Source organism: Corythoichthys intestinalis, chromosome 10 (genome assembly GCF_030265065.1).
Source record: "Corythoichthys intestinalis isolate RoL2023-P3 chromosome 10, ASM3026506v1, whole genome shotgun sequence".
In the NCBI taxonomy this organism is placed as follows: Eukaryota; Metazoa; Chordata; class Actinopteri; order Syngnathiformes; family Syngnathidae; genus Corythoichthys; species Corythoichthys intestinalis.
The window spans coordinates 42,761,785-42,776,274 of NC_080404.1; the positions used below are offsets into that span (position 1 = coordinate 42,761,785).

A 14,490-nucleotide genomic window follows, 5' to 3' on the forward strand; every position below is an offset into this window, starting at 1 on the left:
CTTTAACTGTAAACCATTACCATGGAACATACACGCCCAAATTAAATATATTTTTATATTGGCTAAAATAAATGTGCAAATAGTTCCAAAACTGAAAAATCATCTCATGAAATAGTGCAAAAATAAATATTCTCTGTGTTTCAATTGCTTCAGCCTCAGGCTAGAGCAAAATAAACATGTCCTGATTTGAAAATATAAAATAAACACACTTAAAAGTGTTAGTAATAATGCTTTTGGTAGTTCTCACTCTGTATATTCGCCATATCTTTCCTAGAAAGGAGTCTTGTTTTTCCCGTAATGTTCGTTGTTGGTTGAGGCGTATTACCTTTACCGCCCCCTGGAGTGGAGGAGAACTAACTCTGACTTGGATTTTTATTTTTTTTTACTCCAACGTATTTGACTGCATGCACTGAACCATGATGCCCGTACTGCGACGAATACAAATACAGTGAACCTTCGCTACCCGGCGCTTCAAACTTCGCGCCCTCAGTCCATTGCAGATTTTTTATTTAATTAAAAAATACATAAATAAATACAGATGACCTTAAAGCATTGTATGCGTCAATCATTGTTTAACTTGTTAAACAGTTGCTGTGGCAACCCATTGTGTGTAAGTGAGCAGCTTGATCGGGTTTGAGTGGACTCACTCAATGAAGCATCTAATAAAGACAGGCATCTTTATACTTTATTCTTGTTTAAAAATAATTAGCTGGGAAAGCCACATGTTTAAAACTTATAATTACTATATTTGAAGTGCTTAAAAAACACTTATTAAAATACATATATACATTAACGCTTTTTTTTTTTTTTTAAATATACTTTGGGGAAAAAAAGTAAAAACAAAAAAAAACAAAAACTGTCTTATATGTATCTCTTTCCAATGCTAAATCTGAATAAGTACATTGAACACACTCAAAAAATATTTTTCGGGGTGGATGGGGGGCTACTTCGCTGTTTTTCACTTATTGCGGCGAGTTCTGGTAGCCATTAACTGCGAAAAACGAGGGCTCACTGTACTGTTACACTTTTGATATGTATGTATATACGTACACCAGAGGTGGGTAGATTAGCCAAAAACTTTACTCAAGTAAGAGTAGCATTACTTAAATAATATGACTGAAGTAAAAGCAGTCATTTTAAAATGTACTCAAGTACAAGTAAAACAAAGTATTTGGTGAAAACAATACTCAAGTAATGAGTAACATTATGAGTAACTGCTTATATTTTTGTTGGATTTTTTTTTTTTAAACAATGGTATATATATATTTTTTTAGCACAGTTATCTATATAGACTTTTGTTATTATGACACTGTACAACAACATAACCACATTACGCCAAAGAAAAACAACAAAATAAAATCATTAAATTCCGACAAGAGAAAAAAAATTACATAAATGAAGCATTATTCGTCCAAAGAGCATGACTGCCCTCTGGTGGGGAAGGTTCCGAGTTTGAATAATGAACAGTTCCGTCATAATTACAATTCTGAATTTAAAAGAATCCTATCCCCGGTTTTCCGTGGTCAATTGGTGCCCCCCAAAAAACTGGGAGAGAGGTTAAAATTCCCACTTTCGAGTCATGTTAAGGGCAGCGCTCTAAATCAAATACTTCATTTTTTTACGGTGCTTTAAAGACACCACACGATTGAACAGGCTGAGGTGAAGATAGACAACAGCAAGCTTGCATCTGATTGGTATAATGGAATCATGTGATTATTGTTGCTACGTCTCATTGGTGAAATCGATGGAGCTGCCCTGGTAATACACCAGGCACGTCTCTACTCTTGGCATCGCTGGCGAAAAAAAAAAAAAAATTAATCTAAAATGTGGAATAAAGAGGAAAAATGTAACGACTCTTGTGTAGCCCAAAGTAGAGGAGTAAGAGTAGCGTTTTTTCTTTAAAAATCTACTCAAGTAAAAGTAACAGGTATAGCCTAGTAAAACTATACTCTTAGAAGTACATTTTTCTCAAAAAGTTACTCAAGCAAATGTAACAGAGTACATGTAAAGTGTTACTACCCACCTCTGACGTACACACATTGTTGTTTTTTAGACACCCAAGAACGAAATGATGCGAGAAATGATTGCCCTCAGATCGTCAGCTTTCATTTTGTGTCTCTTTTCTAATGCCGTCTGGGAATTCTAACAGGTAGAAAACGGGGAGCACCACTATTTCTTTATTTATTTTTTCGACATTTGTAATGTTAAAGGTATCTCTGGGCTTTAGAGTAATAGTGCAGGCAATGCGACCAGCATGAAAAAGGGAGGCAGGTCAGACAGCGAGGTTCATCACTTACTCTCCTGAGCACACGCCACCTCCTTTCTTGGTCCCCCATCTACCGACACCACACTGATAAAGTTACAATAAAGAGATACTGAAACAGAATCAATGTGGCTGTACGGGAACGGGATGTGGGATTTGACCATGTTTGTGTGTAGAAACTATGTGGGTTCTGCACATAGAGTACACAGATGCACAACACAAACATGAAAGAAACACACAAACACACCCACACTTCCATCTCTCCACTGGAGCAGAGCCCCGCCGTGCCCCTTGACGCCACAAGCGCCCGGAAAATTTAATCTTCCCAAATACTCATCAGGGCTCTCCATCGTCCCGCCTTGACAGCGCCGGGGATAATTAATTATACAATTTCGATGGGAATATCGACTAAACAAACCTATTAATCATAGCAAAAGTCAATAGGCATGGACACATTCAATCATGTCCCAGCCAATGATTACTACTTTCAAAATACAATAATTATTTTCAAGAGCTGCCTCGAATTAAATTTCTGTCAAGCTGGTACAAGTCTTACAGTTGATGAAGGGTGCAATGATTTTTTTTCTTCCCCTTTCCAACTGGAGAAGGGATATTTATCCATTTAGAAAGGTAGTTTGTTTTATAAGGATCATAACATGGTGTGTTTAACTAGACCATCAGATTATCTCTGAAGCCCCCATTATGTCGTCTATCTTGTCTGACTTGGCCAAGTAGGCGGAGGGAAGAGTGCGCTCGCTCCACTTACCCTGTTATAATTCTTGCGTATTTCAACTTAACAATTCAAATTGTTCCTCTTTGCTATATAACATACGAAAACATTCTGTTTTGTGCATGTTTACCTTACTACTTAAATCAATATTTGATTTGAACTGCATAATTTATGTGACATACCATTCACTTTAAACGTGTACACTTAGCCAATCTTATGGAACCTAGTTAAATGTTCTGCCCGTTTCAAATATTTTTGATCATTCGAACCCAATTTCCATTGAGTAGGGTCAGTTCAAGAATTTTTTGCATACTCTATTATGGGGGTCTACTCAAATAAGAAAATAAAACCTTACCAATTGGCTGCTTAACACATTGGTAACAAAATGTCATCAGGTATTCTGACAACGCTGTACTTCAGTGATCTGTGTGTCTGCAAGTTTTAGTACCTAAGCATTTTCCATGCTATTATGTTTATATATTGTGTGAATATAAATAATCAAATCGGAGGCGATACGTTTACGCATATCATCTTTGAAGCCTCGTCATGCTGTAATTAAGTAACCCACGTGCCGATGGCTGGTCTCATTTGAAAGTGCGGACGTTGAGGTCCACGCCCATTTTTACTTGAAGTCAATCGACCAAGTAAAACGGGAGGTAATGTCATTTGAGTTTTATAGTTTTATTACCCTTATAAATAAGCATTAAAACGCTGCATGGACCATGTGTTCTTGTCCATATTTCCATAATTTCTTGTTCTTTAAAAAAAAAAAAATATATATATATATATGGAGGAAAACACAGACAAGGCCGAAAAAGCAGTTTCTGCTCTTGCACCCGTTTTAAAACAAACAGCTGTATTTTAAGCCAAAAGAACTGTTGTGTTTCATAGAACAATATGTCTATATGCTGCCATAGCAGTTTCATGGCGCATTCGCCCCCGAACTAATTTTAATTTGTCCGTTTTACCCTGGAGACTCCCATTTACAGACGTCGCGCGACTGCTTTTGTTTCAACCCAGCCATAAAAAGGAGGTAAGTAACCGTATATATTATTCGAAATGTCTGTCATTTTTAGCTTAGAATCATTCATTGATGTCTAAAATTTAGTCAAAAAACAAAACAAAACAAACAAAAATAAAACACTCGCATATTTGGGGGATGGCGTGGCTCAGTGGCAGAGTAGTTGTCCCCCGAACCCAGAAGTTGTGGGTTCGATTCTCTGCCCTGAGAGCAAGATACTGAACCCCACATTGCTCCTGGTGCTGCGTCACCAGTAGGTAGATGGTAATGTAGTGCAAAGCCCTTTGAGCGCCTTGATAGGTGGAAAAGCGCTATACAAGTATAACACAATTTACCATTTTAAACTTTTAAACAAATTACGTCACAATGAAAAAAATAGCGTCTGTAAAAAAAGTCACATATATCTACCTCATTACTATCGCTTAATTGTATTTTTTTCGTTACTGTCGCATTTTCCCCAGTATTTTAGATGATAAATAATTGATCCAAAGAAAGAAACACTGGGAAAAAAAAATGTTTAAAAGGGTAAATATATGAAAATGAAAATCTCGACCACTCCTTGATGTCTGCGATTTCTGCATTGCAACCCTTGTTATATTACCGTGTTTCACCCATAAAATCCCCCAAAAATCCAGCTGTGGCCCATCACAGCTGTGTCTTCACTTGTTAAATATGCTACACGGAGTTTTTGGATTGGAACAAGGCAAGTATGCGATAATATCTCATGGTGTCTTTAATTATGCGGTCTCATGCTCTCACCTCGAGTTAGAGTTTAGGGGTTATTTTTTTTTTTTTTTTAAATGCCCTCCTGCTCAAAATTTTTCTTCCCCCAGCAAATTGAGATTTTAAGTTTTCCAAGGATGTATCACACATGCACATAGCACAATTTTATTTGAAATTTAGCCAAATTGGGGTCTCAGGGCGGAACTTCAAGTCACCTGAGTGTTTTCTGCCATATATATATTCACTATTTTGCATTGTTGGTCTACTGCACAGGTGTCAAACCAATTCCAGAAAGGGCCTAGTGGGTGCTGGATTTTGTTCCAACCGATAACGCACAGAGAATTTAACCAATGAACTTCCTGCTGAAACAAGCAGCACCTGACAAAGTTTAACTGATTACAGATGTAAAAGATCTAATTGGTGAAAAGGTGTCCTCTTCATTGGTTGGAAAGCAAACCTGCACCCACTAGGCCCTTTCTGGAATCGGTTTGACACCTGTGGTCTACTGTATATAACCTGTTTGGACCATAGTATGTGTAAAGGCCAAAAACACCTATGACCGTACCTGTTTTGTGTTGCATTGTCAAATATAAAACTATTGTCTTATTTTTTTTTCAGTTGAATGCTTATCCTGACAAGTTGGATAAATATTATCAAGCTTCAAAAAACTGTCTAGCATGTTTGGTTGTCAGTGGGACATCAATATTACAAATTTGACAAAACATTTTGAGACTTGTTTTTGTCTTTTTTGGGTCCAAAATGTTGATTATAATTGGCCAGTGAAGAAAACAACAGTCTGGACATGAAGGCTATGGTGTCCTGAAAAAAGGGACCCAAGCAGGCCATTTTGAACAATATTTTCTTTGAAACATAAAGGCAACATGAAATGCATGCAAATTCGGACAAAATAGGTTCAGGTGTTAAATGGTTAAACTGCATAATATATGTGACATACCGTTCACATTAAACGTGTACACTTAGACCAAACATGTCCAAAGTCCGGCCCGGGGGCCAGATGCGGCCCGTGGTCAAATTTCATCCGGCCCCCCGTTTCTGTCATAAAATCAATAACGTCTGGCCCGAACACAGACTTAATGAATTGGTCAGCAGTACTGCAACCAGCAAATGAAGTAGCTTACACACAAAATGCTGCCCCTCATTTACCCACTAAAAGGCAGCAGCACTTTAACCTTTTATTGCCAAATGTATCCCATTTGATACAACTAAAATTTCACGATTTTAAGACTAATTTAGAATTTTGACATTTCTTTTTGAAAAAAAAAAGTGATGGGTGCAAGTCCACACATGCATCTGCAGGTTCCATGAGAAAAAACACATGATTTAGCATGGGTTATAGATATAGAGCACTTATTACACATATTCATTTTGACTTTTCTTTTTACACATTTGAAAAAAGGTTTCATTAGGACCTTATTTTTCAAATTTAGGGATTCTCTGATAATTGCTTCATGTTGGAGGTATTTAAGGGCTAAGCAACATTACTCCATGTGACCCATTACTTCCATTTTCTAAAATGGTGACAATCAACAAAAAAAAAGAAAGTTGACTGTGACGCTCAAGGATAGGTGGAAATTAGACTATTTCTTCACTAAAATACGCAAAAACTGTGTCTGCCTCATTTGCAAAGAGACGTCGCTGTTTTTAAAGATTTCAATGTGAGGCGATATTACCAAACAAGACACGCTGACATGTACGACAAGATTACAGGGAAGATATGCAGCGAGAAATTGAAGCAACTTGAAGCTAGTTTAATGTCACAGCAGCAGTATTTCGCAAGAGCCCGAGAGTCGAAAGAAAAAAAAAAAATTAAGCAAATGTGACACACTGAATGGCTTGCTAAAATTTGCTTAAATATATTGTTCTACGTAAAAGACGTCAGCCAAGGTCGGCCCCCCACATTTTTACCACACCAAATCTGGCCCCCTTTGCAAAACGTTTGGACACCCCTGACTTAGACAATCTTATAGAACCTAATTACATGTTCTGCCCTTTTCAAATATATTTGATCATTCTAACCCAATTTTCATTGAGTAGGGTCAGTTCAAGTATTTTTTTGCACACTCTTTTATGGGATTCTACTCAAATGATAAAATAAAACCTTACAAAAAATTGCTTCCCTAACATAATGATGACAAAATGTCATCAAGTATTCTGACAACGCTGTACTTTGGTGATTTGCGTGTCTGCAGGTTGTAGTACATAAGCATTTTCCATACTATTATACTGAATTTAAACAATCAAATCTTAGAAAAACAACTAATTTCTCATTTAAAAGAGGCTTAGACTACAGAACAAACTGATGTTCTTAATATGACCTGAAAATCAATGTGAAATGCGGTCACAACAGCCATAGCTATTGTATTTGGATGAGAGAAAGTCTATAAGGTCAATAAAATAAAATTAAACCTATAATAAGTGACTTGGAATGAGGAAATGATTGAGAGTGGTTGCATGTACAAAAGGTTCAAGGAATTTCAGTGACTTACCGAGGTCCCGTTGTTTTCCCGGAAAACGTCTTGGTTGACATAACTAAAAAGCTTCTTTTCAAGCTGAAGGATGACCTGAATTAGTGGCAAGAGAGAGATTTACCTCTGATTAATACCAATATTAATGGCAAGAGCACTTTGTAATTAGAGCACTAATGAACAGCGCCGTGCTGCAGTGTTAGGCAGTTAATTGTATAATATCACATCATGCTGCATGTTCAACCTACTCGTAGTAATTGAAAACATTTAGCATATTGCTTTTGCATGCCATTGAAAAAAATTATACATATTCAGTTTGATTAAATACAATTGATTTTTTCTTCAATTTAGATTTGCTGATATCAACAGGAAGTGACCCCGTAAATCACCTTGTCCCAACCCAATGTGAGTACCGACAGGATACGAGTCTATTAAATTGTGCTTGTATGCATAAGATTATGAACACATTTTAAAATAGTATAAACAATTGAGTACACGCCAGTGTTGTTTTTGGCATCCCTTTTTATTTTCGTCCTAGTCTTTTGGACGAAAATATTTATTAGTCATATTTGAGTCATTTCAAAATGTGTTTATGTTAGTCTAGCTTTACTCAACAATGACTCAAAATGTTTTTTTCTATAAACTTCAAGTTTTAGTCCATTAATTAATAAATACATATGTAAAATGTTTTCAACAATTTCGGACAAACACTGATAGACGAGCAAACGCGATGGTATTTATGGTTAGGAATGTAAGAGGCAGCTAAGATTTGTTGATATTTCAGACGATTTATGTTGCCTTCCACCCTGCAGATCTCTCTCTCACCCCCATACTAGATGTAACCCCAGACCATGATTTTGCCACCACCAAATTTCACTGTTTTCTGAGTGAATCTCGGATCCATGCGGGTTCCAGTAGGTCCACTGCAATATTTGCGGCAACTGTGGTGTAATTCAATGGAAGATTCATCTGAAAAATCCACCTTTTGCCACAAAACAATGAAGTTTGGTGGTGGAAAAATCAAACTGTTGTAAAAACTTCGCAAATCAACGCATGCACGGTTAGCTTGTGCATGTAATACGCATGCGCCACTCACATCCTGTCGGTACTCGCATTGGGTTGCAACCAGTGTTGTAAGTAACACGTTACTGTTATCTGATTACTTTCTCTCAGTAATGAGCAATCTAACGTGTTCATTTTTCCAAACCAGTAATCTGACTTCGCGTCTGTGCGTTACTATTTTGTTATTGCCTCATAATGTATGTAGAATGAAGAATATTGTAGTCATGTACGAAGAGCAATCGGAATAGAAAATTTTAGAAAGGTTTCCATCCTCTCACAACGGGTTTGCTTCCACGGTAACCGCTCACCGTTACGTCCTGTTTTGGTCTCGAGTCACATGCGCTAAGTGTTTTGGAACTGTGAAAGGCGTTTGCCAGCGCAGGTGCACATTCGAGCACAGTGCAGCCACCTGTTGAGATGTACGAGGGAATGTTGATCTGTGTGTGCCAATGACTGAACGTATTTTCCTTCATTCTGGAGGGTTCCAGCGATAGATTGGGGCTGCTACATGCCCGGTCGTTTCGTAGCTTTGCCGTTGCAACAGCGGTTAGTCATCATTTCAAGTCGGCAAGCATTTTTTACATCATATTTGTGTTGTACATTAATGCCGTGAGGTGACGTGTTCGTTTAGCATCTTTGTGATGTGTTGTAAATCCGATGGAGTGCAAAGTGCTTAGTTGCCACCACATTTTGTGGCCAAATTGACCGCGTGTGTGTACGGCGTACTTCCGGTTTGTGCGCGCGTATTCGCGCCTGCCCCCCACCTTTGTGTTTATAGCACTGTGCAGTTTTTTTGAGCGTTGTTGATTATTGTGCAGTGAATTTGCATTGTTTTACATTGGGACTGATATGCTGTTAACCCCTACACCCTAACCCGAAGTTCAGAATCTTTGACATTAGGCTTAGGGGCAGTTTACATGGCGACTCTGCGACACAAAGACGCAATGACTGAGTTGCGGACTCGCCTCGCGTGCATATGGTGCCGGCGAAGACGGAAGGCGAAAACGAAAAATTCTGAATCCTGCCTCCAAAGTGAAAGAATCCAATTGCGGGGGGGTTGAGGGGGGCTTTCTCGGCATGCATATCAAAGGCTCCTGCCACGCGAGACCGCGCTGTTAACGTCAGCACTCGTACACGTCACATTGGGCGTGCGCAGCGCTGCTACTAAACATTAAAAACAGCAAATATGGTGGAATGTCAGCTTTAATTTACTGTTTTAATAATATTTCTAAATTAAATATATTGAACGTTTCAATTTTTATGCCTTTTTGAACAAAATAAAAATGACATCGCTTCGAATGGGCGGGCATATTTTTTTCCGAGCTGAGGGAGCTTGGTGGGGTCAAAGTGCATCATTCTTTGTCGCCCGGTAAATTTGCACTGCCCCCTAGGGCTTGGCATGAATACTACATCGTTTTCATGCGGAATTGCAACATTGTTCAAATGGAGACGCAAATGCAAATGCAAATTTGAAATTGTTCGTATTCTCAGAGAGTCACCATGTAAACGGCCCCTTAATCTTCGAGTTAGCGGGGGTTTAATTAGTCGGTGGAGTTGATTTGAACAAATTCCATGGAGTTTGTCAGTTATTTGTTCGGTTCAGGGCTCTGGAGTGGCTAAGCTAGCGTGAATCAATGGTGGTTGAAATCAACTCCATCGAGTAATTAAACTCCCGCTGAGTCGAAGATTAAGCCCGATGCGAAAATATCTGATCTTCCCCTTAAAATTCAATTATCGGAGATTCAATTACATGCGCTGACATTTTTCTGTTGTCATTCTTATGTTGAGGCGGAAAAAGAGAAAAACTCGCGAAAAGTAAGCGATAAATTACTTCATCATCAGTAAAGTAACTAGATTACTTTTTTGAAGCGAAATCAGTAATCAGTGACATCACTGGTTGCGACACCCCCAAGTCATCGGAAAGTGACCCTGGAATGCTCCACAACAAACAGGAAGTGACGGGATATTATCAGGACGTGAACCTAACATGCTTCAAAACCAATTGGAAGTGACCCCATATACCAAACATTACAGCAAAAAGACAGTCACAATTTCTCCAGAAATTGCATTTTCTAGTTACAGTAGATATTAGCATCCAAATGTGTGAGATTAAAACAGTTATGATTCTTTTATTGTAGGTGCATGTTCTACAATTCTAGATATTTTTCTCGATCTTTGTGTGACAATCAACACATCGGAAAATGTATACAATGGCAAATTAAACCATCTGGCTTACCTTTCTGTCATTATCACTTTCTCTAAATATTAGCTTCTTGATTTCATTGGTGTCCGTAGTTCTTTCTGTCTGCATCGTAGCGGATGAACACAGCCTCTGAAAAGGACAATGCAAGACATGAAATATGCTGAGAGTTAATATGCACAAATGAATACTATAAAGATAAAATGCTGTAACTGTCATACTAACCCAGGGGTCGGCAACCCAAAATATTGAAAGAGCCATATTCGACTAAAAAACAAATATGTCTGGAGCCGCAAAAAATTAAAAGCCTTATATAAGCCTTATGATGAAGACAACACAAGTTGTATGTAGGCTATCTATATATTAGCCTACTATCAAAATGACTAAGCTGACAACAAGTACATAATGAGCTTTCATGATTACCGTATTTTCCGCACTATAAGGCACACCTAAAAGCCCTCCATTTTCTCAAAAGCCGAATGCGTACCTTATAATCCAATCCAATGCGCATTATAAATGGATCAATATTAGTTAATCATGGCATGACATTCTCTTTAGCGCAGCTCCATCCAGTGGATGCGTAACGCAATCCCAACCACTCGCATTACTACACTTCTGCACCTTATAATGCGGTGCACCGTATATACATTTTATATAAAGTTCTAAAATGGGCCATTCATTGGAGATGCGCCTTATATGCAAATGCGCATTATAGTGCAGAAAATACGGTTAGTGTTTATTTTCCCTGCGGTGCATCCTATAGAGAATGACACACTATGTGACGACTCTGTTGTACGATGCCAAAGTTTACAATTACCATATTAATGAATTAGAAGAATGTTTGTGTCATGTTTGTCCTCCTACAGAAACCATAGTTAACAAAAAAAATATATTTCCCTCCTCCATCTATCTGCATCTCCAGGGAGTCACTGGGGCAGCGCTAAAGAGCCGCATGAAGCCAAAATACAGCTAATATACAGTGTATCACAAAAGTGAGTACACCCCTCGCATTTCTGCAGAAAATGACACTTTGACACAATGAAACGTAGTCTGTGTGCAGCTGATATAATCAAGTTAATTTATTTTCCCCGCAAAATAACTCAAAATATAGCCATTAATATCTAAACCCCTAGCAACAAAAGTGAGTACACCCCTTAGTGAAAGTTGTCAATATTAACATACAACATGTCAACTGTCAATATTTTGTGTGGCCACCACTATTATCCAGAACTGCCTTTATTCTCCTGGGCATGGAGTTGACCAGAGCTTCACAGGTTGCCACTTTTCCACTCCTCCATGATGACGTTGTGGAGCTGCCTGATTTTTGAGACTTTGCGCACCTTCACCTTCCACTTGAGGATCCCCCAAAGATGTTCTATTGGGTTCAAGTCTGGAGACATGCTTGGCCAGTCCATCACCTTTACCCTCAGCCTCTTTAGGAAAGCAGTGGTTATCTTGGAGGTGTGTTTGAGATCATTGTCATGCTGGAACACTGCCCTGCGACTAGAGGTGTGCAAAATTTCCGATTCTTAGATTATTCGCGATTCGGCCGTGGAAGATTCGAGAACGATTCACAAACATCCAAATTCCGATTATTGAAATATGCCAAGTAAAGCAGAAGTACGACACACTCAGCGCGCCGCGCGGTCTTCCGTACGCAATTAGGGACGGAGCGAGAGTAGCTAAACATCATGCTTCTCGTTACCTCGGGTAACGCCAATGCTCAACTCACGGCTCTAGCTCAACTCATGCCACGAGATAAAAAAAAAAAAACAACAACAACATACCTGACTGCTGCCGAAAAGCTGCTACAAGCCACATTATGTTACGGTAGATATCATTTATATAGGACTAGATGCATTATAGCTTCGGTATCGTTACCAGCACATCTACAAAAAACTACATGCGGGCGTTAGTAACGGCCGCCATCTTAAAGCAGTACACTTCCCTGCAAGGCTGTTGTTGCGAACCTTCCAAGCGAACCTAATTAACTTTTTATCTAAAATACTCCTAAATCGGTAAAATATTGACTTGAATCTATCTTTAAAATAGTTTTAAAACTTTCACATGTTGAAAGTAGACAAAAGAGAAATTATGGAATAACAGGAGCAATTTTAACAACTTTAACGGTTGATTCACAACATTAAATTAATTGAAAGTAGTTTAAAGCTGCTGATATAGAATGGGGACTGGAGTTTTTTATTTACTGTTATTTTTGTATATTTGTTTACTGCTATATGTTAACTTGATACTGAAATAGTAGTTTGGTTTAGCCTGAGAGGATTTTTGAACAATTTTGGAACTAATGTACAAAACAAATTAAAAAAAAAAAAAAAAAAAAAAAAAAGGAGTGGGGTGCATCAATAATCGTTTTATAATCGAATCGAAGCCTCTGAATCGTAATCATAATCGAATCGTTAGGTGCCCAAAGATTCCCAGCTCTACCTGCGACCCAGTTTCGGGAGGGAGGGGATCATGCTCTGCTGCAGTATTTCACAGTACATGTTGGAGTTCATGTTTCCCTCAATGGAATGTAACTCTCCAACACCTGCAGCACTCAGGCAGCCCCAGACCATGACATTCCCACCACCATGCTTGACTGTAGGCATGACACACTTATCTTTGTACTCCTCACCTGGTCGCCGCCTCACATGCTTGAGACCATCGGAACCAAACAAATTAATTTTCGTCTCATCAGACCATAGGACATGGTTCCAATAATCCATGTGCGTTGTCATGTCTTCAGAAAACTGTGGGCTTGCTTGTGTACCATCTTCAGAAGAGGCTTCCTCCTGGGGTGACAGCGATGCACACCAATTTGATGTAGAGTGTGGCGTTTGGTCTGAGCACAAACAGGCTGACCCCCCACGTCTTCAATCTCTGCAGCAATGCTGACAGCTCTCCTGCGACAATCTTTCAAAGAAAGCATTTAGATGTGACGCTAAGCACGTGCGCTCAGCTTCTTTGGACGACCAACCCGTGGCCTTGTCTGAGTGGAGCCTGCTCTTTTAAGACGCTGGATGATCTTAGCTACTGTGCTGCAGCTCAGTTTCAGTGTGTTGGCAATCTTCTTGTAGCCTTGGCCATCTTCATGTAGAGCAACAATACGTCTTTTAAGATCCTCAGAGAGTTTTTTGCGATGTGGTGCCATGTTGGAACTTTCAGTGATCAATATGAGAGAGTGTGAGAGCTGCACTACAAATTTGAACACACCTGCTCCCTATGCACACCTGGACCTAGTAACACTAACGATTAACATGACATTTTGGAGGTAAAATGACAAGCAGTACTCAATTTGGACATTTAGGGATGTAGTTTCTAAGAGGTGTACTGACTTTTGTTGCCAGGGGTTTAGATATTAATGAATATATTTTGAGTTATTTGGAGGGGAAAATAAATTAACTCTATTATATAAGCTGCACACAGACTACTTTTCATTATGTCAAAGTTATTTTGTCAGTGTTGTCCCATGAAAAGATATACTTAATTATCTGCAGAAATGCGAGGGGTGTACTTACTTTTGTGATACACTGTAGTTTCTATTGGGACTTTCAATGTAGTTTCTATTGGGACTTAAGCGGTCTGGTGGATTAGTATTGCAAGAAGGCAACCCAACGCAAAACAACTTACCTTTCAGTCCAATTGATGGCGCTAGAAGTCCAATTCATTTTGACTGGGAGTGATGGCCAAATTGGATTGGACGTCTAGCGCCGTCAATGGCAGTCAAAGAGAAAAATGAGTGCCCATATGACTACATAACTGTCCTTTCTTCTCAACTTCTCCAATGTAGTGACCCCATGGATTGTGTATATGGTTAAATTCGCCTTTCAACAACTAGTTAAACATTCGACCATCTGTGTTTGAAGACAGTTGAATGAAGTAATCCGGGAGCCAGCGGTTCCCATACCACACAACAAACTGGATGAGCTGATTGAAATTCAAAGCACAGATTAGATAATCAGGTCAAGCCAATATTGTGAACAGAGGAGGCCCTTTGAACTAAAA

General features: G+C 38.8%; 1 protein-coding gene across 3 annotated transcripts in view; it reads right to left on the reverse strand.

Moving 5' to 3' along the window:
* The window catches only part of LOC130923279 (inositol polyphosphate-5-phosphatase A-like), a 370,235-nt gene that overhangs the window by 56,482 nt on the left and 299,263 nt on the right, over positions 1-14,490 (reverse strand). For all 3 annotated transcript variants that reach the window (XM_057848875.1, XM_057848873.1, XM_057848874.1), the window contains exons 10-11: positions 10,522-10,617; positions 7,245-7,319 (exon numbers count right to left, since the gene is read on the reverse strand). In XM_057848875.1, coding sequence (XP_057704858.1) covers positions 7,245-7,319; positions 10,522-10,617 — 171 coding nt within the window. The remainder of the gene's footprint in view (positions 1-7,244; positions 7,320-10,521; positions 10,618-14,490) is intronic.